The following is a 27,464-nucleotide window of genomic DNA, read 5'->3' on the forward strand; positions in this document are numbered from 1 at the left end:
GGGGCTGCCGGCGCGCTGCCTCCCTCCCGCTCGCTCTCTCCTTCGCTCGCTCTTCCGTGACTTCCGTGCAGGCGGCGCGGCGATGGCGCAGCACGGCCCGAGCGTCACGCTGTCCCTCACTCTACCCATCACCTGCCACATCTGCCTGGGGAAGGTAACGGCCCCGTGGCGGCCGCTGCCCGGCCCTCTCCGCCCGCACGTTGCTCGGGTGGGGGGAGGAATGCGGCCGGCCCGCGCCTGCTCGGAGGTCCCGCCGTGCTCTATACGAACAGAGGGGGCGATCCCGTCTGGGGGTGGGAGGAATCGTGGCTCAGGGGCTGCCGGCACCGTGCGGGTGGGGGGAACCTCGCGGGACGTCCCTGCGAGCCGTGAGGGCCACGGGCCCCGAGACGCCACTCCTCCCCCCTCCCCCTTTTCTTCCACACACACACACATACCGCTCGAAACCCGGACTGCGGGTGTAGTGCTTTCGGAGTAAAGATTTTGAGGTTTTGTCTTCTGATAGCTATGGGAGGTGGGGCAGCTTAGAATGCACGGCAGGTATGTGTGTGAGGGCGGTGTGAGGCCAGGTAGAACAAAGAAGAGGTGTAGAACCCGTTCAGCAGAATTACAGCTTTTGGAGTAAACGTGATTTTTTGGCCTGAGAGGGTCTCTGTCACATTCTCGTCTCTCTGAGAGCTGCTGGGTCTGTTTGGCTCTGAAACACCCTGGAGCCAGCTGCCATTGCTGGCTGTTTTGTGGGTTCTTTTCTTGCTCCCTATCGTTTTGTATGTTCCCTCTTAAAACACATCAGCAATCACAAGTGAAGAAATAGCCTTCATGTTTGTACTGTGGTATTTACCACCCGCTTTATTCCTCCCCCACGTGGGTGTGCCTCTGAGACCTGTTCTGCTTGCCCACGAGCGTTTGGTGCATGCAGAAGGTATGGCACTGGTAGTGGTAGTAGTTGGACACCTCTCTTGATTCAGCTGTCCACCTCGATGGTGCTGCTTCTGTCAACCACAAGTACTCTTTTCTTGCTTTTTCACTGAAGGCCAAGCAAGGCAGGAATGTAGTCCTTCTCTCTCCCTTACCGCTCCTTTTGTGTTTTTAATACAAACAGAGGAGAACATAAGTTTGCTGTGCATGTAATGCAAAGTGGATGTTCTTTGAAAAGGATTTTAAGTCTGATTGTGGTGATTTCCAACATAATCTAAATGTGGATGCCCCATCCCTGCAGGCATTCAAGGCCAGACTGGATGTGGCTCTGGGCAGCCTGGTCTAGTGGCTGGTGACCCTGCACACAGCAGGGGAGTTGAAACTAGGTGATTATTGTGGTCTTTTTCAACCCAAGCCATTCTGTGATTCATTTATATTCTGCTGTAAGTCCACTTGCTCATTTCAAGCCATTGCTTCATTCTTTCTCATCACTTCTGGAACTGACCAGGAATTGAGGTAGTTGAGTTTGTACTGGAAGAGATTTCTGTACTTTTCTTTCTTGATATCTCACACTTGAGATAATGTCTTGAAATTATGTATGCGAATCCAGTGATGACATCTGTATTGAATACTTTTGGATGCTTCCTTTATCAGATGCATTAGGTTTTGCCAAAGCTGTCTGCTGTGGCTGTCCTTTTTCTTTTAATACAAATCTTTGTCTCCAGCTTGAAACATCACAGAAAAGAATCAGAAAATAACCCTTCTCTTCTCAAGAGTACTTTTAGAGGGGAATAAAGAGCTATCTAGCATGAATAAGGGAAAATCTTACCATCTTATAGAGTAGAGCAGAAGGGGGTGCTGGATGTTGACAGGTTCTGGTCTTTGGTATTTTGTAACATGGACTTCAGATGAGATATAAAACCAACCCTGCAGTCAGGACATACTTGTTGCTATCTCCAAAACTTGTAGAGGATTAGTGGCAAAACAGTGGTTTCACTGTGTATAGTGGTAAGGGGTTAAAAAGAGGTGTTAAGTAGAAACTCCAGTATTGTCATCCACATGCTGTATCTAAGGAAGCAGAGTTCTTTTGGGGTGAGAACATTAGTGGATTTCGTTAGCACCAAGTATATCTGCAAGATGAGTGAATAAACATAAAGAATTAACTGCTTTTTTGTAATCAATGTTCTTTTAAGGTAGTCTGGGCTAACTTTTTATATTCGTAATTGGCAAGTAGATCAGAAGCTGCATGAGTCCTTCAGGCATCCCTGTTGCAGGTTGACTGAAGGTCTCATCAGATTGATTTTAGCAGTGATTTGCTTGGGTTCAAGCATGAGGTTCTGGGTGCACTAAAATCTCTGAGGGTGTCCAGGGGTTCATTCTCTGATATCAGTGTACTTATTTTCCACATGCCTGCTCCTCAGTTCGTACTGCTTGAAGGTCCAGAAGAGCCTTGAGTGTGGTGTAGATGTATATGGGATTAGATTTTGATCCATGTAAGAATCACATTGTGTGGCAGGAAAAAATAGGACAATACTCAAATTCTCCTTAGCTGATCAAGCCTTTGCAAATAAGCTGTAGCCTTTCCAGTCACTGCAGTCAATTAAGGAACTGAAAACGTGCTGTAATTCAAGTAAAATGCTTTTTAGTAACGTGTGTTGTGATCCCCCACCCCCAGGCTTGTCACAGGCTCAGTCACTTTGTGAAGGTAAGTGGCACCCCCAGCTTTTATGTTTCCTGATGTCAGTTCAGCAGCAGCTCCTCTGTTGTTGCATGGATTGCTTTGTGCCAGTTGCGAGCTAACACAAGTATAAACCTCAGCCCAGAGATGAAACGTGTAAATGTATAAATCAGAAGCACTGTCCTCTGGAGAGTAATAATTGTAACTTACAGTTATGAAGTCAACATTTACTTGCAAGAATACATCCATGTCAAGTCTGGGGTAACTAAGGGTCTCTTGCCCCCCTGGGTAGAGACTTACACTCTTGAAATGTGTTCTTCTGTTTGGGCTACTGTATGTTTTCTTCTGCATATCAGAGCCATTCGTGTAACTATGCTCATATAATGGCTGCTTCTGGATGAAAAAGAAGAGCTACCAGAATAAATACATATTTTTTTCTTTCAGCTGCTGGTGAAAAACTGCAGAAAGCTTTTTTCTGGTAAAGAAAGCAGTAAATAACAAGGGCGTATTTTTATGTATGTATATTATTGAAATATTCAAATGTTTACAAAGCATTGCTATGCTAATGCTTGCATTAATCACATAAAAAAGCCTCCTTAATTAGAGGTGAAAATGTGCAGATGCTTGCAGAAATCATTTAGTCTTTCTATTCACACCTTCAGTAACTTGACTTTCTGCTTGTGTATATACAGTCCTGAGGTTCCTAGGTGGTCTTATCAGAAGTTTTTAAACTACCAATAATCCTATAGTGTGTTAGAGGCACAGAAAGCAAATTGGAGAAGGAGCTGGCAGGCATGGCTCTTAATTCACATCCGTTGTATATGAGTAGTAGGTGCTGCTACCTCTGAGTATCAGAAGATGTTTACTGGGAAAAGATAGTGATGAAGGAATAGCAAATATTTCTTTTACAGAACCTTAATATACACATGAATGTCAAGTATTGTAAGATTTGAGAGTTTATATTACTGTAAGTTGTAACACATGCCTCTGTGAGGTATGGGTATAAGGAAAAGTCATTTTCTTCTATATTGTAGTTAGTCTCTCTGTCCCATACTTATTTTCAAACTGGATTTATAGTTAATCATAGAATCATTAAGGTTGGAAAAGACCTCTAAGATTCAGTCCAACTGTCTACCTACCACCGATACTGCCTACTAAACCATGTCTCTGAGTTCTACATGTACTGTTTTCTTAAGCATCTCCAGTGATGGTTATTCCAACACTTCCCTGGGCAACCTGTTCCAATGCTTTAACTAAATGCTTTTGGAGTATAAATTATTTTTAATATCTAATCTGAACCTTCCCTGGTGTAGCTTGAGGCTGTGCCCTCTCATCCGATCGCTAGTTACATGGGAGAAGAGGCTGACCCCCACCTCTCCACACCCTCATTTCAGGTAGCTGTAGAGAGTAATAAAGTGTCCCACAAGTCTCCTCCAGTCTAAACAATCCCAGTTCCCTCAGCTGCCTCTCATAAGGCTTGTTCTCCAGACCCAGATTTGTTGCTTTTTTATGGACCAGGGTCTTGATATCTTCCTTGTAGTGAGGGTCCCCAAACTTAACACAGTACTTGAGGCACAGCCTTACCAGAGCTGAGTACAGGGTACAGTCACCTCCATGCAACTGCTGGTCACACCGTTTCTGATACAGCCCAGGATGCTGTTGGCTTTCTTGTCCACCTGAGCACACTGATGGCTTGTGTTCAGATGAGCTTCAACCAACATCCTCAGATTCTTTTCCACTATGCAGCTTTTCAGCCACACCACCCCAAGCTTGTAGTTCAGGACCTGACACTTAATACTGTTGAATTCATCCCATTGGCCTCAGCTCATCAATCTAGCCTATGAGTCCCTCCATGGGCTTTCCTACCCTCAGGCAGATGAACACATTCCCTGAGCTTGTTGTCATTTGTATCTTTACTGAGGGTGCACTCAATTTTCTGCATCCAAATCATCAGTAAAGGTATTAAACAGGATAGGCCTTAATATCAACCCCTGGGGAACACCACTCGTGAATGGTCAGTAGTTGGATTTAACTCCATTCGCTGCCGTTCTCTTGGCGTAGACATCCAGGCAGATTTTTTTACCCAACAGAGAATGTACCTGTCCAAGACATGGGCTGCCGGCTTCTCCAGGGGAATACCATGGAAGAAGTGTTGAAGGCTTTAATGGAGTCTAGGTAGACCACATCAACAGCCTTTCCCTCATCCACCTGGTAGGTCACCTGGTCATAAAAGTAGGTGAGGTTGGTAAACCAGAAACTACCGTTTGTAAACTCATGCTGGCTGGGCCTGATCTCCTTCTGGTTGACCATGACTGGCTGTGTGATTGCATTCAAGATGGTCTGTTTCGTAACTTTCCTTGGTGCCTAGGTCTGGCTGATAGGCCTATAGTTCCACAGATTCTCCTTACGAATCTTAGTGATAGGCATCACATTCATGAGTCTCCAGTCATCTGAGACTTCCCTTCTTGACCAGAACCACTGAGAGTGGAAAGTAGCTTAGCAATTACCTCTGCCACCTCCCTCAGCACCTCAGGTGAATTCCATCTGGCCCCAGATAACATGGAAGAATAATGCAAAAGTTTGTTTACTCTGTTGTTTTGGTGGGGAGGGGGATGTTTATTGAAAGGAACTATGTCTGATATTTAAGCTGTCCCATTCTGTTCTAATGACTGGTAGCAATACATATCTTGCAGAAGGCTTCTTGAATGATTGTTGGTTCATATTTCTGGTCTATATTTTTGGCCCATATTGTTTTTAAAAGTTTATTTCCATAAAGCAGGTTATATGCAGGCTAGAGATAGAATCGTAGAAACACCAAGGTTGGAAAAGACCTAAAAGATCATCCAGTCCAACCGTTCACCTATTACTAATAGCTCCCACTAAACCATGTCCCTCAACACAATATCCAGTCTTTCCTTGAACACCCCCAGGGTTGGTGACTCCACCATCTCCCTGGGCAGTCCATTCCAGTGCCTGACCACCCTTTCTGAGAAGTAATACCTCCTAATGTCCAGCCTGAATCTCCCCTTCCATAGCTTGAAACCATTCCTTCTGGTCCTATCACTAATGACACAAGAGATGATTTATGATGTTGATCATTTCAGTGATAGCTCTCAAGACCAAGTCTTGATTGTTGCTAGGAGCTCTCTCTCATTCCCTTTCTTTTGGAAATGAGTGAATGTACGTGTTTTAGTCTTCCCCTGTGTAGGAATGTGAATTCATTTCATTGATGTGGTTGGCTGCTCTTCTTCAAGATGGCTTTCACACTGTATATCAATGAGCACACAGAACTGAGGATCTCTAGTTTTGCAGAGATAGTTGTAGCTGTAGTACCACCAATAATAGGGAAATTTGGTGCTGTAAGTCAGGAGACCACTCCTAGTCAGGAACAGCAGTGTCACTTTCCTCTTGAAGTCTAGACTTGCTTTGAGAGATTGGGGTAGTATATATTTGTATTCTGTTATCTGAAAGTGTTTCTAAGTATTCATAGCATCTTTCTGTTCTTTTTTTTTTTTGTTTGTTTTTTGTTTGTTTTTCTTTTCCCTGTCTTTTCCTCCTTGTTGATGCTCAAAGGTCCGGCACCCAGTAATCTGTGTCAACAACCATGTCTTCTGTTCCATTTGTATTGAAGTCTGGTTGAAGAACAATAATCAGTGTCCAGCTTGCAGGATTCCCATCACACCTGAAAATCCTTGCAAGGAAATTATAGGTAAGGACAATTTGAGGCTTTGAAATAACTTTTTAGTGTTTACTGCTGGAGAAGATTCTTTTGGTTCCAAAGATATCTGAGTGTTTTTTCCATCAAAGCATGATCTAGCTGGAAGTATGCATAGTAACTATAAGATAAATATTGCAAAGACCATGTATAATAACAAATTGATTATTGTAAGGCAGAAAGCACCCCACCATTGCAATTTTCTTTTGCATTCATGGATTGGACAATGACCTTAACTAGATAAAATGAATCTAACTTTAAACATCTTACCTCTGTGTTGACCTAAGAGGATAGCGTCTAGCCAAGAAATTGTGTACTTAAATCCATAATCTTTAAAGGGTATGTGTTCATTTTAAGTATGGGTTGTTTTTGTGGTTTTGTTTACCATGTCTTTTTTGCTTTATTTTTAAGAAAATGTTGAAGGTGCTTAAGAATGACAAAGCTACGGAACTTGAATGAGGATACGAACTTCCTCAGGGCTGAGAAATACTGGAATCTTTACTTGACATAAAATACCAACACTGCTATATATTTCAAATAGAAAAATATATATATATGAACAGCTTTTAGAAAAATATGCTGTCATATGCTGAATAAATGTATGTGTGTTGGTTTTTTATTGTGTACTTTTCTTCCTTTCTGTACTGTTTTTGGCTAGGATACAGTTCTGTTTCTTCCTAGGAGCTGATGTAGTGCAGTGTTGTTAATTTAGGAAGAGAATGATACTGATAACATACCAATGTTTTAGTTGTTGCTGAATAGTACTTATACTAAATCAAAGACTTTTCAACTTCTTGTGCTGCCTCAACTGTGAGAATCTGGGAGTGCACAGAGATCTGAGAGAGAACAGAGCCAGGACAGCTGACCTAAACTGGCTAAAGGGGTATCCTATACCATATGACATTATACTGAATGATAAAACTAGGGTTGCCCCGGGCAGGGTTTGCCTCAGAACTGGCTGGACTTCAGTCAGTGGATGGCGAGCAGTCGTGTTGTCCATCTTTTTTTTTAATATATATTCTTATTATATATTTATTACTGATGTTACCAGTATTTTCTCTTCCTTTTCTGTCCTGTATAACAATCTTTACTTCAATCTGCAGGTTTTATTTTTTTTTCCTCATTCTCTCTCCCATTCCACTGAGAGTTGAAGAGTGGGTGAACAGCTGCATGGTGCTGAGCTGCCTGATGGGTTAAGCTACAACAGTCCCTTTGGTGGCCAGCATGGGGCTCAGAGGGTTGAGATATCAATAGATCTGACTGGAGCATGTAAACACATATTTGTCACAATATTTATTTTCCTGATCTTCAAGTTCACCTTACTTGCTGTATATTAAAGTTATCATTTTGCTGTACTGTATAATACTGGCCTGTTCTCTGATAAAATTACCTGTGGTGAGACTAATCTGGGTTTTGTAGTCAGCATTGCTGTCATTTCTGTATTTTGGGAGCCATCTTTCAGAAACTGTTAACAGTTAACACTCTTTACCCCTCAGTGAGCCAATCTATAGTGGAGGTAAGAGGGACACTTTCCTCTGTTCCTTCACCCTCTCTAACCCCTGCAGCAGGTCATATAGCTGAACTGGATAACCAACCCATATAAATATCAGTTATGCCTGTAGACAAGGCAAAACAATGGATGATAAAGTCAGCTCATTTAGCAAGGAAATAACTTCCTACCAAGAAGAGGAAAGAGGAGGAAGTGGATAAGACAGACTACTGTGAAGCAGATCCATCATAAGAACAGGAGGAGGAAGAGGCAGAGGTTATAAATGAGACAAGAACCACCCAATGCCTATCCCTATGTGAGTTATGTGAAAAGATTTCAGCTGTCATCAAGGTGAGCACATTGTCACCTGTCTGCTTTGAGGCTGGGATAATTGGGCCAGGAGTCTAGATTTAGTGGGCTACGAAGCCAGGCATCTGGAATGCTTCTCTAGGGAAGGGAACATTGACAAAACAATTGGAAAAGGGGAACAGACCCTAATACTCTGGAAGTGACTCAGCACTTTAAGAAAGATTACTCCAAGATTCCCATTCATCAGCTGATTCATCAACAGGAGAGCCAAGCAGTCGCAAGCCAGACTCGCTCCCCCTTCAGTAGTCCCATATGGGCATTGCAGAAGTCCAGTGGAGTGTGGGGGCTGACTGTGGATTATCGTGGCCTGAGTGAAGTCATGCCACTGCTGAGTGCTGGTGTACCGTACATGTTAGAACTACTATATGAACTGGAGTCAAGTGCAGCCAAGTGGTATGCCACAACTGATATTGCCAGTGTGTTTTTCTCAGTCCCTTTTGCAGTAGAGTGCAGGCCCCAGTTTGCTTTTTCTTGGAGGAGCACCCAGTACACCTGCAATCTACTGTCAATGGGATGGAAATGCAGCCCTACCGTTTGTCACAGGCTGATCCAGGCTGCACTGGAACAGGGGGAACTCTATTTAGGGTGTGTCTGAGCATCAGTCAGGAAGTGGAGAACAAGTGCATTGTGCATCATTTGCTTTCTTTGTTCTTTTATCACTGTTATTATCCCTTCTTTTTCTGACATATTAAACTCTTTGTCTCAAACCATGAGTCTTACCTTTTTTTTCGGGTTCTCTGACCCAGTGGAAGAAGTAAACAAGCACCAGTGTGTGGTGTTTAAGATGCTTTCTGGTTAAACCACAATGCCCTCCCTTATATTTGTTTTAACAGTGTGGTCTTAAATAAGGCATGAATCTGTCAAGGGTAATTCAAAGCTGAAAAAATTCAAATGTTGTCTTCCTGCTGTGAGACAGGATTTTGTCTTCTAAACGTCACTAATAGATTCTGTCTAAGCTGTTTTAAAAATGTAAGGTTGTAGTTTCCCATGCTAGTAGATTGATCCAATATTAGCTGTATTTGTAGCTGACAATATGAAAAGCATTGCAAGGTGGATTGCTAGTAATAATAATGGTGGTTTTTTTTCTTCTGTGTTGCTTTAGGAGGAACAAGTGAAAGTGATCCTACATTTAGTCCAGCAGTTAGAAAGCACCTACGTAAAACAAGGCTTGAATTGCTCCACAAAGAATATGAGGTAAGCACACAGGAGCATTGTGACTTCCCAGATGAACTGCGACTGTTAAATTACTGTATGCAACTGGTTCTCCTGCATTGAGTCCTGGTGTTTTTAATTTGAGCAGTGCTGTATCTACATGAAACTCAGATGCATTAAAGCAACACTTTCTAGCTTAGGCTAGGGGAGAGTGTTTGTTGGCAACTGGGTAGATCCTGCAGTGTTACAGTGATATTCTGTCTAAGCAAGAGGTAGCCAACTACAGGCAGAGGCTGTGGAAATTCAATCCCATGGTAGTATGCATTTCTTTTATGCGTATTGGATGTTGGGTACTAACGTTTTCTGAATGATTCCCTGTTGCTTATGGAATCTGAATTTCTTTTTAAAGAATAAACGCTCCTGGAGTATTCTGGTGTAGGTGAACTTCATTATTGTTGCTTTATTGTGTTTTGTGAGAGTGGATGAATGCTTGGAAGTTTTTCTACTCTCTGACTGGAAAAATAAGAACAAGGTTAAGAGGCATATAAGGAATATATATATATATAATATATATAAGGAATATGCTTAGTTTATCTTCTCAGTTATTGTTTCCTTACTAGCAGCAGTGTGAAGACTTAGCACATTTTTCAAGGAAACCTTTCTCATAGCAAGGAGGATGAGAGAAAGGAAATGGACACCATGTGTATCCTTAATGTGGGGGAAGTCTTTATGACAAGTTGGCCTGGAACTCAGCTTCTTTCATAGAGGAGTCACAAAAAAGGAGTTTCCTTTGTTTCTTTTAAGTCAACTCCAGAATCACACAAATGGACATAAAATAACATAAACCTCTTTCAAAAAAAATAGAATCTACTTTTAAATGGTTGTGAGGTTTTTTATTGTTTGAGATTTGTTTATTGGGTGGGTTTGGTTTTGTGGGGTTTTTTTTTTGGGGGAGGGGGGGAAGAGGTGTGGAAGAGGATGGTAGAGGTTGATTATTTGTGCAGATATATCCTGAATCTACATAAATGCTATAATATGACCTCTTTTAGTAATCTTAACGTGAGCAATGCAAGTATTAAGTTGGAAAAGAGTAAAGAAGACATTTTCAGGATAAATTACATACTTTTTATCCCTTTAACAGTAGGCTTTTGCTTCTCTGTGGCTTCAGATTGTTACAGCTAATAGCTTTGTTCTTTGTTTTGCAGTCTTTCCTTAAATATTTCTACTCCTGTGCAGCTGGAGCAGCCTCTTCCAGGCAGTGTTCTGTCCATTTTAAATCTCAAGACTTTCAGCATCTGAACATGTAATGTTTCAGAGTGGCTCTCTCATCTTGTTCTCAAATAACAGCAAATGAGTCAGCAGAGGATGACCTTAAGAACTCTCTTTGTACAGGAAATCCTCCCACAGAGCGCCCTAATAATAGATTAATGTTGCTGAATGCTTCGAAGCTTTTGGACTGACCATCGGTTCATTCAGGGTCCTTTATATAGTCAAGGGATTCCCTTTGCTGAAACCTTCCCTATGCCTGAGTGTGCAAATTGATTAAAATCCTGCCTGGAGCACCACACATAAGCGTACTTAGTTTCATGAGTGAAGGCATGCATCTGGGCTTGCTGAAGAACCAATGGTTCATTAGTGCTGTGGAAACTTGCCATCATTATTTAATTAATCTCTCCTGTGAATTTCTGACACCTTTAGGATGAAATAGAATCCCTGCAAAAAGAAGTGGAGGAACTGAGAGACAGAAATCTCAATTTACAGACACAACTGAAATCTCTTCTGGATCCTACAGTACCAGCTTTGTGTTGCCAAAATGAAGAAACTAGCCAATCAGCAGATGAAGCAAGTACCAGTGGCCCAGAAACCCCAGAAGAATGGAGCAAAAAGCTGAAAGCTGCCAATGATATATGTGAAAAAGTGATAGATAACGTAGAAAAGTTAAAGGAGGTAAAAAATACATTTCTTCATCCATCTTGAAGTACAGTTTTCATGTTAGTTGAAGGGGTGAGAGCTGGCATGACCTCTGGGTGCTTCATAGATCCAGGAAAAAACAGGGAAAAAATTGGATTCCAGTGGCTGTTGATGCATCATAGTATTTCCATACAGCATTTGCAAGTGTCAGATACTATTGCTTGTTTTAGTGAGCCTTACATGTGGCTCTTCCTAAGCTCTTCTGTCACTCTGTGACTGGATAATTGGATTATAGCAGTGCTTGTCACCAGTATTGATGGCCAGATTTTTCAGGCTTGCAATAATCTATATAATATATCTATTTTACAACATTCAGTGGCCAAAACACAGTACAGTTGGCTGAGGCGGATTTTGCACTATTGCCCTCCTAGCGAGCCAATATTTTTGGTGCAATTTGCTGAGACAGAGTAACTTGACCTGTTGACCAAAAATAGACAAGCTTCAGCATTTTATAACCAGAGCATCCTTCACTGGAAGCCTGCAGCTTTTTCTTGCAAAAATAAATAAATAAATTCAAGAACTGTTTTTTTCTTTTCTAAGAATTAGTAGCTTCAAACTCAGAGGTGCGCATTATGCCATTCTGTCATTGTTATGTTAGTTGTCAGTGTTAATGGAACACTCCTAGATGTGTATCTTCGTAATCTAAAGGAAATTCTAGTCCTGACTAAAACAGATAAAATTTTTGAAACACTTAAATGTGACCAAAAGGTAAACTTGAGTTTCCAAGATGAGCTTTTTAAATAGTTTAGCTAGGTTTGGACTTTACAAGGCAGAGACACAGCTGACCTTCTGAGAGGGGATACTTCAGAAGCTTGAGAGTAATTTCTAACTTGCTAAAGGGTATTGCCTGCAAAGAGTTCTCTGTTTTTCTTCCTTAGCATTAAAATGTAATGTCTCTTTTCTGTGGTGACAGAGGTTTATAACTCCTTTTCACAGATGAGATAAAATTAGAATGTAGCAGAGACTGGGGAAGGAAGGGTGGTTTGTTTTGATTTGTTTTTTTCCTACAATATAACTTCAGCCTTAGCAATGAAAGGTTTTTATGGAGTTTCTGATTTTGGTTAAGGATTAGATACAAATAGTGGCTTAGATGGGTTTTAGGGACCAAGTCCAAACCTCCAATGCAGTCACTTTCTTTCAGTCTGTTTCATGTAGAGCAGCTGCTCAGTTCTGGAAATATATAAAATCACTTGGCTCTTTTTAGACCTCATTTGACTTGTGAAATAAGAGTGCACTGACCAAGCCCAGTCTGAACAGCAGAGACCTCTTTCCCACATAAAATCAGTCTGGAGCCAGAACCTTCCTTATTCCCTAAAATACCTGACACAGGAGCTTCAAACGTGCATCTCTTCTCAAGTGAGACAGGGTCCCTCAGAACATACTGCTGCTGTCATTCTCTAAACCAGACTGAGGGTGGAAATGAGTCACCATTATCCTTCAGTGTCCTAGGACAGAGGCTCCCGGAGTACGCACTAACTTTGAAAAGAGTCATAGCAAATCTGAAAGTACTGACACCAGCACTGTGGTAGAAATACTAGATGAAGCACATGCACTAATGACGAGGTTATGTGAATTCATAAATTTAGATGCTACTGCATGTAGATATGCCTTGCAGATTACAGGCTTGGAGGTTAGAGCAGCCTCTAGAAGAAGGAGACTGGGGAGGTTCAGTTCTGCCATGTGTCAGCAGATCCCTATGTAGCAACTTCATGCAAGTTGTTCACCTCCTATTTGACTTTGTGGTTGGGAGAACTGTGTCCCTGCAAAGAGAGAAAGGTCTTGGCCTTGATATAAAATGGTTTGATGCTCTTATTCATTACCTTCTGGATAGCTTTTTGTTTTCTTAGTTTTTTTAATGTGCAGTAAAGGGATTGACGTACTAATACCAAAGCTTTGGGCTCACCCTTCCTTCTATACAATAAATCTGTGGGTTTTTTTGTTTTTTCCTCTCTGAATATTGTAGGATTTTTTTTTTTGAGTTTTGTTTAGTTAATTCCCCTTCATTCCTTCCCCAACATCCCACACTACCTTAGTCTTACCTGAGAAGGTTTCTGGGAATATTTGTATGAGCGTTTAGAGCTTTTTGTCTCTCTTGTGCTGTTTGATGCTTCCAACAAAGGATACTTCATTCATGAACCTGTTTTCTTAGCCCCTTCTTCAGGTCTAACTTGAGATTGTACTTCAAGTATTCAGTGGAAAGCATTCTCTGAGTGAGGCCATGAGTTACAAGTCCTGGATTGGTGCAGTTCTCTACATACAGAGATTGAGTAGGCTATTAAGTTCAAAGAGTTCTTTCTACTTGTTAGTATGGCGGCAATCATTGTTCTGAAACACTGCAGCAGGAAAGCTCTTTCTATGAAGTACCTTGTTAACAAGAGCGTTGTCTGAACTGAGAAGAAGGATTTGACCTCAATTCGAGGAGCAGAAGAGTTGTGAATCAAGAGTCTTAATCATAAGGTCTTGGAAGAAAGTAAAGAAAAACTGCAAATAGCTTGTCATAATGGATTTACATCCACAGGATAACTACTTGAAAAACAAAAAGCCAAAACAAAAAAACAAAAAAACAAAAAAAAAAAACAAAGTAATCTTAATCTAATTTGGGATGGAGGAAGCTGTTCAACATTAGTTTTGCTGATACCTGCACATTGTAATGTTAATGTACTTAACGTATTTAGTCATGTGGAAAAAAAACATGGAATTGCCATTAGTACATCTCCTTAATGACTTTCTGTACTAACTAACATAGCTGTGTTTATTTCCCTAGATAGGACACTTGCAGTGTATTTTGGGAATATAAATTAAAAATGTCTGTTCGCTATTCAGTTTTGCAAGCCATTTCCCATGATGATTTTTAAGTGGTGTCCCTGTCTAAAGGCTGTTTCCTGCTTTCACATTTCTAGTTCTGTCTCTTTAAAAAAAAGCAGAAACAGCTTGTCCTATAAATATTAGAAGTCATTTCTGTTTTATTGTATACTTATTGTTTTCCTTTTCTTTTCCTTAGGCAAATAAGAAACTGAGCATGGAGAACAATAGCCTTTTAAGAGAGAATTTGCGACTAAAAGCTGAAGTTGATAGTAGATCACCCCAAAAGTATGTGAATATTTTAAAAGCTGCTATATTTTATTTATAGACTCTTTAACTGTTGTACGACTTGAACCTAAAACTCTGATGGTGTACATAGCATTACATATGTGTCACAAGGCAGACTTTAGAGTTTTCATCCTCATAGACTTGGGTGACAAATGCAACTTACAGAATAACAGCAAGTCTGCTGTAAAGGAATATATGCTGACCACAAATGGTGTTGTTCTGTTTTATCTGTCTCGTACTGGAGAACTGGAGCTATTACTTTAATCCTACAGTTAACTTATTTTTTGTTACTAAGAAATCTCATTTAAATCTTCCATCTTTTTTTTTAAAGTAGATTTGCTCCTGTGAGCCAAGATTCTGCTTGTTTGTATTTGGTTGGTTTGAGGGTTTTTTTCTTCTTTTTGTTGCCTTCAAAATGTGTTGTATGAACTTAGGCTGCTCATTCAAGGAATGTTCCTGACAGCCTTCATCTGAGCAAGATGCATAGAATCAGGCTTCTGCAGCATAAGAGCGTCATTCCCACAGCTGATGTCTGCTTGATATTCCTGAGCAGTTAAACATCAGTGATGACCTCAAACAGAAACTGTTTCATACCAATTACAACTGTGTGCTGAAGTCCATCTCCTTGAAAGTACTTTTTGATGCAAAGCAATCATATTTTTTGAAAGCTAAGAGCAGCATTAGTCAAGGGTTTCTATAGTGCTTTTGGGAAAGGGGGCTAGAGGGATCTAAGTAATGCCAGAGAAGAGCTCTCTGGATTTTGTTCTAGCTCAACTAACTTGATGGAAGATGAAATTATTCCTTTATAGAGAGCTTCCTTGCTAAGCTATTAGTCGTTCAAGGCCCCAAGAAAGCAAATGCATGATCCTTGTGCTGTAAATGTATAAAGGTACACTTTACTCTCATGTCCACTAATAAAGGAGATAGAGTGCTGTTAAAGATCTTGGCAATGAAAAGGGATTTAATGGCAAGAAATACCTTTCTCCTATAAGATTTGAGAGGAAGTTTATGAAATGGCAAACTTGAAAACAGATGCAATTAAAGAAATCCTAGAAAAGATGAGTTAGAAGAGACCAGATCATTTACCCTTACTCTGTTTCACTAAGGTCAGGTAAACTCCCCAGTAGAAAGAATTTCTGTTCTTCTAATTTGTTTGTGTTTTAGCATCCTGCTTGTCAGAGAGATGAGATATCAAGGGAGAAAGAATGAGACTGTTGCAGGCTGGTTACTTTACCATCTTTTGTCCATGCAACCCAAAAGAATAGCCGACGACTTTCCTCTTTGCAAGCACAGGTAACAGTCAATTGTTACTGGAAACTGGACAGAGCAGGCCTCTTTCACAACCCAGATGCCATCTGGATTTACCTGTTCGTGTCTCTGTTAGAACTTTTTTTAGCATCCATAATACTCACATCCTTTCTGTGTTTTAGGAGTGAATTTCTGCCCATACTAAGCATGGATCAGACTTTGACTCAGGAACAGTTCAAATGCTTCAAAAGCGTAGGCAGTTTCTAGTCTGTACTCTACTTCCATTATCTTCAACTTTGGTTTCATTTTGACCTAGCTGGTTTACTACAAGTATTTAAGTATATTCAAGGAAAAAAAAATGGGCTGAAAGAAATCCTAAAACACGTTGAACTTAATATTTTTATATGCTGTCTTTACCTATTCAGTCCTTATTTTCTAGACTGAATTCATGCAACTCTTCTAGATGTGTGACCTAGGAAAAGTAAGCATCTGATTTAGATGATGTTGCTCTACCCTCTGTTGTCTGTGGTTTTCAGGAGTTCTGATTCTTAGAGCTGGATATAAGATTATAAATGAGGCCTCAGTAGCACTGAGTAGAGTAGTCGTGTCTTGTTATAACGTTCTTTTATCTTGCAATACTGCTTTTATTGCTTCATTTTAACTGAGGCTTCTAGCATGAGTGGCTAGTGCTAGTTCTGCTGAACAGCTTCTGAAAAAGTTACGCTGCGACCTCATGTTGTATTTCTGCTGCAGAGTATGGAACTTGACCCACTTACTGGCTTTCCTCAGGTGGATGTTTTGATGTTTATGTCAAACTTTAAGTAATCACTTTGAATTCCAGTCCCATGGCAGAAAGTCTCTACCATCTTTGTGTTGCTAGCAGATTTTATGAGAGAGCTGTCTTTGATCCTTGTGGTCATTAGTGTAGTCAATATTGAGACCAGACCTAAGGGCGGACTTTGATACCCAATACTGAGGTCTTTAAACTAAGCTTTACATGCTGTGAATGGTGGTTGCAATAACTTACATTGCTTATGAAATCAGAATTTAAAGCATTAACATAAGAACACAACAACATCACTGTAATTAAACTGGTTTTGTGCAGGTACGCTATTTTGCTAATGCAGTTGGTTTTGGTGTATTTTATTCAGTATTCAGGTGTTTGTTTTGGGAAAAGTTCCTGAATGGTACTCTTAATACAATTAAAAACATCTACCAAATTAGATAATTTAATGTCATGGCCGTTCTTTTATTTGTTATATTCTGTAGCGAACTTTGGGTTGCTAGATATGGATTCATGCTTAAACAACTAGCTAGCTAACGGACTGAAATTTAAAACTAATTGTTTGGAAAAGGTTCTGTCATTATTCAGTCCCCTTGACCCAGATGTAATGCAGCTTAATAATGCTGAAGCTAAATATTGCAACTAAAATCATTTGATTAGGCTTTGCTTTATAGCAAAGGAAGCACTGATAGCAAGTGAATGATCCCTTTGTAACATAGGCTCTACATCTGACATCACAGGGAAAATACAGTTAGCCTTTTTCAGTGATCAGCAGACATCTTTCCTTTTATCATAATCTTAAGTTGGTTTTTCTTTGATCATATCCATTATAACCTACTGAAAAAATGCAGCAATGGCAGATTTTTACTAAAATGTTTATTACGTTTATTGATTGTTTTTATTTATTTATTTATTTATTTTTCTGTTTCTGAAACAGTCTTGCTGATATATTCTCAGTTGGGATACTGGGAAGGCAGAGACTTTTACCAAAGTACTACATAGCTGGAATATAAACCTGAAAAGCAATAGAGATAAGTTTCTTGATCTGATTCTTATCAGAGACCTTTGTTGGTCTCCATTTATCAGGCAAGCCAGACTGTTTGGTGGTTGCTTGCTTGCTCTTTGTTTGTTCTTTCTCCCAAGGATTTTTTTGTCACTTGTTTTTTCTGGTACAAAGTGGTACAGAATAGGAAAACTAAAACTTAAGTTTGCAAGAAGATGATGAGGCCCTGCTACTTCCAACTCTACTTAAAATAGAAGACTCTTAGGCCAGTTGGCAAAGCACAGTGGAATCTAAAAGCATTTTTGGCAAAGGAGTATTTGCTTTTTACCTGAAGGAAAATAACTAGCAAGTCCATCTGCCCCAGGGTACAGTGCATTTTATGAATGGTTAGATTCAAATTAGCTTGCATCAGACTCTTAGGCTTCCTAGGATTCTTTTTCCTAAATATTTAATTTGTTCTGCCAGTTAAAATCCCAGTATGGAAAACATGCTGAAAATTGTTGCATTATCTGTTGAGGGTTTTTGTTTTGTTTTGTCCTATTCTGGTTGATTTTTAAAAAATTATTACCCAAATTTATTGTTTATCTTGTCTAGGTTTGTGACTTTGGGTATCTACACACTGAAATCTAAGGCTTTTGACTTTTTAGATCATTCTGCGTAACATTTACTCTTAATTCAGTTCAAATATTTCAGTTTGTGCCAGGCTATTCAATTCAGCTTGCATGTAACTGGGCCTACCAGTAGGCTTCTAGTAATCTGCATCCACAGGGCAGCTATCTTCTTGAATAGAAAGCTGGGATACTCTCTCAATCTCCCAGCAAGCTGGCTGTCCCAGAGGAGTGGCTGTTTTCAAAGAACTTGTTTCTCTTAAAAGCTTAGGAAATAAGCTATAGAAAGTGTTTCTCATGTTTCCTTAAAGGAGGAGTTGTTGCATACCTTCTTCTGTGAGCCAGTCTTTTCCTGCAAAATGAAAGCAATAGTAGACAATACCCAGGGCTGTTTATTCAGTTGAACCAAATTGCATTGTTGATGCATTTTTTCTAGTTTCAGATCTGAAATAGGAAAAGAGAGAAAACTCAAGTATCTTTCTCTACTGCTTGCTTACTGTAACTGTTTGTTTGTTTCATACTCGCCTGTATAAATATTACACACTGCTTTAAGGAGATTGCATATAACTTGGGATGTTGTCAAGATGTTGCTGCAGTTGGCCTTTTGTAGGTGGTGTAGAAAGTGACTGCAAAACTCATTCTTCTCCAGCTGTATCTGATACATGAAAAGAAAGGCTGTTTCAACATTATATTGCTTTCAGATGTTTTGTTGTTGGATTTCCTAGCTCTTACTTCCCCTCTAACTGCAAAATCCAAATGAAACTTATATGTAAATGATGGAACTGAGTACAAATGTACTGATATTGCTCTAGTGTCAATCTGTGACAAGCCTTGACTGTATGTTGTCACTGCCCACTTCCCAGCCTTTGTTTCTCTTGGAGGATGAATGATTCTTATGTTTCTGAGCCTCAAAGCATTCTCCAATTTGGACTATCAAGTGATTAGAACAGGAGAGTAATCTGCCATGGTAACCATGCAGTCCTAGTCTTTTGTATATGATTATATAGGAAAGCTGTGCTTACTTCTGTTGCTTACTATACGAAAAAAAAAAAAAAAAAAGGTTTATAGGAAGCTGTATGGGTTTGAAGCTGATTCATATGAAGTTAAGGGTTAAACTGAACACGCCTGCAATAGTCAATGGTCGCTGATATGTGAAAAAAACCACACATATAGATACAGGGAGAAGAAACAACTGAAGACATTTTATCTTTTATAAGGAGAGAGACTACTAAAGTTTGCAAACTGTTCCTAAATTGGTATCTTCAGGAGCATTCAACCATATTAAAGGGAGCAGCTTTGAGATAATGAAAGTCAGTTGCTCAAATATTATATTAGTTCTTGTTTACTGTAGATGAGCAAACTGCTAACTTTCTTAGTGATGGTGTCAAGTTAAAATGCTTCTAGGGTACAACTAATTGAAGAAAGGTCCTGAAATACAGGGTTTGGGTGCTCATCTAAACATTCAGTGTTACATCAGACTCTAAACATCTCCAGTACATCTGTCCATGGCTGGCAGTTGTGATACAGGACCTATAAAAAATCTGTCCATCAGAGAGATAACAGGAGGCCAACAGTGATTAAGAGACCTTTGGCCATTTAAAATATCACTAGGTGCCAATTTTGGAAGATAAATTCTTACTGAAATGTCTTTATTTATGATGAATGACCATTGGCTTCTCTGGTCTTTCAGTTTTTTATAGAAAGGATATACTTGAAACAAACGTAATGAGATACAAAGGGTTTGTTCTAAGAGATACTTAACAAGCCCCAGCACTGAAAATGCGTGGTCTGTGCAGGAAAAAGTGGAAGGGGCTCATTGTCATGTGTGTTGAATACCTGAACTTCTTTCTACTGATTGGATGTCTTATCTTGTTCCCAAGTGTGACATGATTCTAATAATTTTGGGGAAAATAATTTATCAAAAGCATCAGGCCAAATTTTCATATATTTTCATGTGACTGTTCTGTATTTTGTTATCATCAACAAAGTACAGCTTGGGCTGAGGCACAGCTGAGTGTACATCTGAGGAGAAAAGAAGAGGAAATTGCTCAGAGTGGTTTGATTAAGGAGATAGGGAAGGTTTTGGCTTCTTTAGGCAAAAAATGTCTTCTAAGCTATGGGCCAGCCTGACGGATCACTTAGTAGAATACCTCTGTCATCCTCTGATCTGGAGTAGTTGGTTTTTAAATATGTGCATTGTACTGTGGCTCTTAAAAATCCATGTCCTTGAAAACTTAGGGAAATAAACGAATTCAAGTCTCTAAACAGGAGCAAGAAGGCATCTACTACTTCGGTGTTTAACTGTAGAGGTTTGTATTCGGTATGTCTGATGCTCCATTTCTTAAAACTAAAATTCCCAAGCACATCCCTCTACAACAATTAACATATTAGTGATGCTATTTGGCTTTGAACAGCATACTGTATTTTTTTTAACCTGAAGACACTTGTTATAAAAGTTGCACTTGAGAATACAGAGCTTCCTCTTCATAAGCAAATCTCAGGCTGTCACTAATGCTGTTTGCATTAAATAAACATATTACACAATTCTTCCATTAAAAAGGAGTTGCCAGGTATGCACAGAAGTGTAAACATGTTTAATTTTTATGTCAAAGTATGTGTTACAGCAGACCCCATAAAATCCTACTTATTCTGTATGATAATTTTTCCCTGTCTCTCACTTGACCCTTAAACTGATGAAGTATTTTTGTATCCTTTATTAAGCAGTATATGGAGTTGATTTCTTGTAAGGCTGCATGAGAAAGTCTGTTAGAGAAAGGCAAAATAAATACTTCTGTATATTGCTTGGACTCTTGCCATGCTGTATAGACTATCTCAATACTTAAACCAAAATCTGAGTTATTTTTAATGAAGGGGGAAATAAACCAAAATGAGTTGCATGTGAGGGTGCTTATTTCATTGTAACCTCCTCTTCACCTGAGAATATAAGCAAAACACTGCTGAACTCTCTATGGTTCTGTTTTTATCTGGTTTCATATGGAGTAAGAAGGAAGTCTTGTACCATTTTTCTCTCTTTTCCCTGTTGAATGAAACCAGGAATGGAAAAACTGCTACAGTTAAATCAGAAAACTTGTTACACAAAGGATGAGCAGAAGAGAGACAGGCTACTTTCATTTTTGTGAAGACGGTGTTAATTGATTAGAGCTAATTTGTGGTAACTTACTTTGATGCAAGTTCCCACGAAGCAAGTTGCTTTGGCAGAAAAATTTTTACCATGTGTCACGGAGTTATCTAGATCAATCTATGTCCAGGGCCGGGGAGGAGGAGGGGAGGGTATGCCTGTGGGCCCCGTTACCCCAGATGGGAAGGAATAAAGGGAAAGGGGTGGGGAGATGGGAGCTGGGCTGAAGGAAACAAACGGAGCAGAGGCAACCATCTAAGGAGGAAAACTTATTTTACTGACTATGATATCAGAATGCAAGGTAACACAATATAATACAGTCTAATTAAAATTGAGGCTAATAAATCAAGTAAAATAAGAGAGAGAGAGAGATTTCCAAAGACCAAGAAGCTTACTTTGAAATTGAAGGCACACGGCTTGGAAGCACACCCACGCCTGCTGCCAGGCACTGAGAGAGAGCAAGCGTCACTTCCATGACATATTTCCCTCTCTGACTGTGAGGTCCTCTGGGATGTGTAGTTCTTCTTCTCTGTGCTCCACATGTTGTTATGATGTGGAATGCCAATAGTAAAAGTTACAAAACCATAACACCACATCAACGTTCTCATTCTAAACAGTGAAACATGGAATTTAGACTGCTTTGAATTTAAAGGTGGTCTAGTAGCAATTCTGTGAAAGAAATTGTATCAACTGTGGTGTGATCTTTACTACCACTAAGTCCTTTAAGTTACTTGCCCAAGTAACTGAGCAGTGAAATACATCAGTAGATCTGGTTTCTCATGCCCAACTTGTTCAGGGCTTGTGATGCCCCTTACTCCTTTCTCCCATTTTTGGTGTGACTGCATTGCAGTTGTAAGCACAAAACAGTCTCCTGCTGCTTTATACTGAGTTTAGTTTCTTGCTGGAAATGGATGCTAGGATTTACAGGTATTTCACCAGCATAATCATGGGCTATAGATATGCCTCCTTCGTACCTTGTTGGTGTAAAGGTTACAGTGAGAGCTTTTTATGAAAGGATAAGAATGTGGAATTAGGAAGTTTATGGGGAAAATGGAGTGGGAATTTCCTGTGACTGAATGATGCCAAAGGAGGTACAGACAGACAAAGAAATGGGGTGGAAACAGTCTTTGTGCTGGAAGAAGGAATATAAAGTTGTGCTGTAACATGAATCTGCAAGGTGGAAAGTGAGTGATGAGCCAAAATGCAGAATTGTCATTTATTTGTGATATAAAACACAGAGTGTGGCAGAGTTTTAGGGTGGCTGCAGGTCCTTTCCACCTTCCTAATAATACCAGAACTTTAATTGTTTTACCTTTCGGTAAATTGAAAGTCTTGGATGGAGCAGGAAATTCCCTGGTGTTTACCTGTCAGTGACAGGTTAGAATTAGTCAGGGCATATAGCTGAAACCTTCACCTGCCCTCTGGGGAAGGTCAGGCTTGAAAGCTGGTGGAGGATGGGGGGGGGGGAGATAGGTCTGTATCTTTGCAGTTCAAAATGTGCTCAAGCTGGAAGCACCACAAACACACAATTTTAACAAACCAGAAGTGGCACTTCTTTTGTACTGGAGTTGAGAAAGAAATTAGATTGTTCCAGTTGTAAAATTTGAAGAAAAAAAAAAAAATAGCTCAGATGTAAGCAGAAGTACCATCCACGCGATGACTGAGGAGAAGCTGTATATCTAACAAGAACGTAATTGAAATGTTCTGCATAAGTCTTGAAACCACCTCAAAGGAGGACTTGTGCAATTCCTGAATTTTATCTCTGCGTTTTGTATTTGACAAGGTGACATTGTGTAGGAATTGTATTGTAAAACACTGCTGTACTGCAGGAAAATGATTGAATGTAAATATTTCAAGATGTGGACCACTGTTCAAATGTTATCATAAATCTTTGCCATTGTTTTAGGGGATAATTCTTCATGCATATTTGAGTTGAATTGATGGAACCAGCCCCTGGAAGGGTAATCTGCTTGTTATTACCTTACTACCACTAATGGTTTAATTCTGGCTTCTCGGGTATTCACTGCAACCTGTACATTGTATATGCCGATTTATTTGTTTTGCTTTGCGATTAGCTGAGAACTGAAACTCTCCTTTGTTTACAAATTAACACAATAGAAGAGCACCAGTACTTTTTCCAGGTTAATGCTTTTTTTTTTTTTTCCCTTCTTCTTCTTGCAGGTTTGGTAGGTTTACCATAGCTGCGCTTCAGTCCAAGGTAGAACAAAGCGAACGTGAAATGAACCGTCTGAAAAAGGCACTGGAAAGAAGTGATAAGTATATAGAGGAAATGGAGTGTCAGCTCTTACAGCTGAAAAGTGCAGGTGAAGGAACTCAGACCATAAGTGCTGCTAGTGAACAAGCACTTTCTGCAGATGCTAAAGGAACTGAGAGCAATGAAGACACTCCATGTTTGAAAACCCAGGCTGAGGAGAAAACAGCTGTGACTACCAGTCAGAGTCCTGACGCTCTAGAACAGCTAGCAGATAGTGGAACATGTTCAAGCTCTTTGAGTCAGGATGGTTCTAATGGTTCAAACACCCAGAGTATCCCAAAGAAAGAATTATTTCCAGGATGTCAGGGTGTCCATCTAGATGAAAATAGTACAAGTATGATGGATACTTGCTTAGAACAGCAGTGGAATAAAATTGAGGAATGTACCCCATATAAGGATGAAGAACTTTACGATCTTCCAGCACCATGCACTCCTTTTCTGTCTCTTAGTCGCCTTCAGTTGAACACCCCTGATGGAAAAGAAAATACAGAGAAAACATCAACATTCTTGAGAAAGCTAAAATTTGAAGAGTTTTCTGACACTTCAGATGACTGCAGCAAAGATTCTCAAGAACAAAGCACAAGCAGTGAAAAGAAGCTAAACTGCTTTTCTGTGGGAAAATCAGGTTTTTGGGGCACAGGCCCAAGTAGCTTCACAGAGAACTTGGATTTTGATGAGTCGGCACAAAATTCAGCATCTGGTCAGTCAGATGAAACATCAGCAAAGTCCAACGATAAAACAAGTTCAGGCTTGCCTAAAAGGTTACATACTCTCTGCTCTTCAGAAATGAATCGCACAAGAACCTCCAGTGAGGCATCTATGGATGCTGCCTACCTTGATAAAATTTCTGAGCTGGACTCGATGATGTCTGAATCAGACAACAGCAAGAGTCCATGCTATAATTTTAAGTCCTCTGATCTTGATAATTCTTCGAAGTCAGCAGATGGCTCTAAGCTTCTAGATGAAACTGAGAAGAAGCTGGAAGGGATGAGTGAAGAACAGAGTATGAAGTGCTCAGAAACGAGCGATCTATCAGTTGACAGATCTGGATGGAAACCTGCCATGTTTTCCGTCCTAACCCCATCTAGACTAGATGTGAATGACCACTTCCCACTATTTACAGGCCAAAATAGTGAAATTAAACCTCCAAACTGTTTATTTCAAAGAGACTTTTCCCAGAGCCTGCTATTCAGTAACTCACAGAGGCTGTTTGAGGAACAAAAGTTTGGATCATGCTTTTTAAAGATGTCATCTGACCTGCACAATCAACTTAATCCTCCTTGGGTGCCTTCCTTTATTGCTGAAAAGAAAAATAAAAATGGCAGTCAGTCGACCAAGAGGAAAATTCAGAGCAGCCTTTCCAGTGCTAGTCCATCAAAAACTACCAAAAACTGATTCTGTGTGGAAATCAAATGTGGCTCAAAGTCATCAATCTGCAAATGTTTAATATTTACCAAGTGAACTTGCTTTTTCTAATGATTTCCATGGAGTGTCTGATCCTGCTTTCTTCCAACTGAGTGGAAACTGAACATTCCCTTACCCATTACAAGCTCTTTCCTAGGGAAGAACCATTCCAAATTGTCTTCTTTGGCAGGACATTTTGTTTACTTGGAATTTTTATGGTGGTGTTTTTTTTTTAATTCTGAATTTTCAAGTTTCATGACCTTCCAGTTGCTAGCACAGTGAGTGGCTCCCTTGAGCAGGACAGTTTTAAGTGATCCTGTCACATCAGTCATTTATGTAAGAACTTGCTTTAAAGGTTACATTTTCCTTTCATGAAGATTACATTTTGTGTGTGCGAGGCAGCTACTGGCTATATATCCTATGGATTCATGAAAATGCTATAAAACAATGTCGGTTTTGCCATAAAACTTGCCTCCAAGAGGAAATCTTGCTGCTTAGATTGTTCCATGGCACTGTACTGTACCAGAACTCTTGTTTTAAGTAGGTGTAAGGTAGCAGCCTTTTTCATTTCAGGGTTACACTAGTTCAGTTAGAAAACATTGCTTCTTTAACACTTGCAAACGTGGCTTGTATTTTTTGAAGTTAAGCACAATTTTTAATTTAGTTCCCAAAAAGCGTTGTTATTCTAAATGTGTTCAGTATGCCTGCGTAGACCATAAAAATGGGTTTGTATGCTAATGACTTGTTTATCTAATGTGCACTGAACATTTTACATTAATACTGTACCATTTTACATTAATACTGCATGCTTTTCTATGTGAATTGAATAAAACATGTTATAAGCACTGTAATCCTTGATGTTGTCTCTCAAATGTAGGATTAGCAAAAAGAAAAAAGAAAAAAAAAAAGGAATTGGGAAACTTTTTTTTTATATATAATTTGGAAGATATCTGAGTTCTGTTAAACATAAATGTAAGCTTGTTCACAAAAAATAAAATCTCCTTTTCTCCTCCTTGTTAGATGTATTACCATTCTAGTGTCAGCATCAATACAGTTGATGGAAATGGCTTTCAGCCTCTCTGGAGGTGACTCTTCCATAAAGTATTGCATAGGTCAACATAATGTGATGGCCTACTGCAGGCAGGAGACCTAATTAAGCAGCAGAGCAAAATTGGTTTCTTTGCATTATTGTGTTTTAAGGGTTTTTTGTTGTTTTGTGTGGTTGTTTTTTGGTGGGGTTTTTCCATTGGTTTTGTTTTTGTGAGGAGGTGGTGGTGGAATCTTTGAAATCTTTTGAAGGGCACTTTTCATTGTAAGATGCCAGTTTTCTTTCTTTATAGGCCTCTGGTGGCATTTTTTTTACAAACAGAAATCCTTGATTCGTCAATACACATGATATGAAAAATCCATACACTGCCTTTTGTCCCCTTGAAGAGAGTAATAGTCACCTGGAAAATTTCAATAGACTTTGTCTGGCTCATCTTTTGCAAAGTTCAGCAGTTTGAACAAGAATTACATTTGACGCCATGATGTGTACATGGATATTGGTATGTTCATTCTAGATGGGTTTGGGTTTGTTGTGGTTTTTTTTTGTTTGTTTGTTTGTTTGTTTGTTTTTATTCAAGAAATAACTTTAACAAAAAAAAAAAATCATTGTTTGGGCCATATACACGAGTCCCCTGTCACGGTGACGTGTAGTATGACACCATGCTTCCCAACTCTGCTTTCAGTAAACCACCTGAAAAAGTTTAGTCATTCCTTTTTCACTTAGGCTTTCATTTTTGATTTTTGGAAGTTAAAGAGTAGCATCTGTACATGAGCTGCTGCTTGCTTTGAGTAGTTTTGCTAAGTCAAAAAATGTAGCCTTGGTTTAAGCCTTTCAGAGAAAAGATGAGGGTGACTCAAATACCTTTTTAAAATATCCTCATATTGCTGAATGATCTAATTAAGTGCTAAGGTCACTGTATTTGTTCCTATTGGTTTATGGAGGTGTATTTTATGTGCTTACTCCAGTACATTTCTGATGCACAAGTAGATTTCAGTGATAAGAACATGAATACAACTGATATTTTGTACTGCAGATCAAGGCTAGTAAAGGTTTTCCAGTGCTATTCCTTATCTCTTTGAAAAGGAATGCTACTTAAAGGTTTGCCCTTCTGTATGACCTTTGTTTGTCATGCATTGGGATAAAGAGAAAAAGGGAGCCTAAGGTTAGAAAAAAAATGCTGAAGGCCAAAATCATAAACTTTGTATCTCATTCTCAAAAATGATCAAAAAGATGTTTCAAGGCAGGTACCAGGCGTCCACCTGCTTGGGGCTGGTAACATTCTACACCACCACAAGAGGTGATATACTTACATGTAGTAGCCCTTTGGCAAGCTTTCTCTCAAATCTCAACTACAAATACAGTAAGTAGGCTGTGATTGCATCCAGTGCTCAAAGTAGGAGTTTATGTTTTGTGACTTTGAAAGCTGAAACAGTCTGAATTACTGTATTTTAGTTTTGCTTTGGTCAACTGTTCATTTTTTTGAGTGCCATTAAAACAGCCACCCAGCTGTAGATTCATAGAATCTTAGAATGGCTTGGTTGGAAGGGACCCCAAGGATTAGTGAGTTCCAATC

At 39.6% G+C, this 27,464-nt stretch overlaps 1 protein-coding gene across 1 annotated transcript; it reads left to right on the forward strand.

Annotated features, from left to right (window-relative positions):
• Positions 1-25,694, forward strand: OBI1 (ORC ubiquitin ligase 1). Its single transcript, XM_015851595.3, has 6 exons — positions 1-154; positions 6,170-6,305; positions 9,272-9,363; positions 11,020-11,268; positions 14,294-14,382; positions 23,346-25,694. Exons 1-6 carry the CDS (start codon positions 83-85, stop codon positions 24,832-24,834), a joined length of 2,127 nt encoding a protein of 708 aa, XP_015707081.2. The 5' UTR covers positions 1-82; the 3' UTR covers positions 24,835-25,694.
• Positions 25,695-27,464: the final 1,770 nt, after the last annotated feature.

The sequence above is a fragment of the Coturnix japonica genome, chromosome 1 (genome assembly GCF_054131305.1).
Source record: "Coturnix japonica strain WE chromosome 1, WE-NBRP24, whole genome shotgun sequence".
Taxonomy (NCBI): domain Eukaryota; kingdom Metazoa; phylum Chordata; class Aves; order Galliformes; family Phasianidae; genus Coturnix; species Coturnix japonica.

Coding starts and splice junctions, on each gene's coding strand:
- OBI1 (XM_015851595.3), top strand. CDS start 83: ATGGCGCAGCACGGCCCGAGCGTCACGCTGTCCCTCACTCTACCCATC. Junction 155..6,169: donor GCCACATCTGCCTGGGGAAG/GTAACGGCCCCG, acceptor TGATGCTCAAAG/GTCCGGCACCCAGTAATCTG. Junction 11,269..14,293: donor ACGTAGAAAAGTTAAAGGAG/GTAAAAAATACA, acceptor TCTTTTCCTTAG/GCAAATAAGAAACTGAGCAT.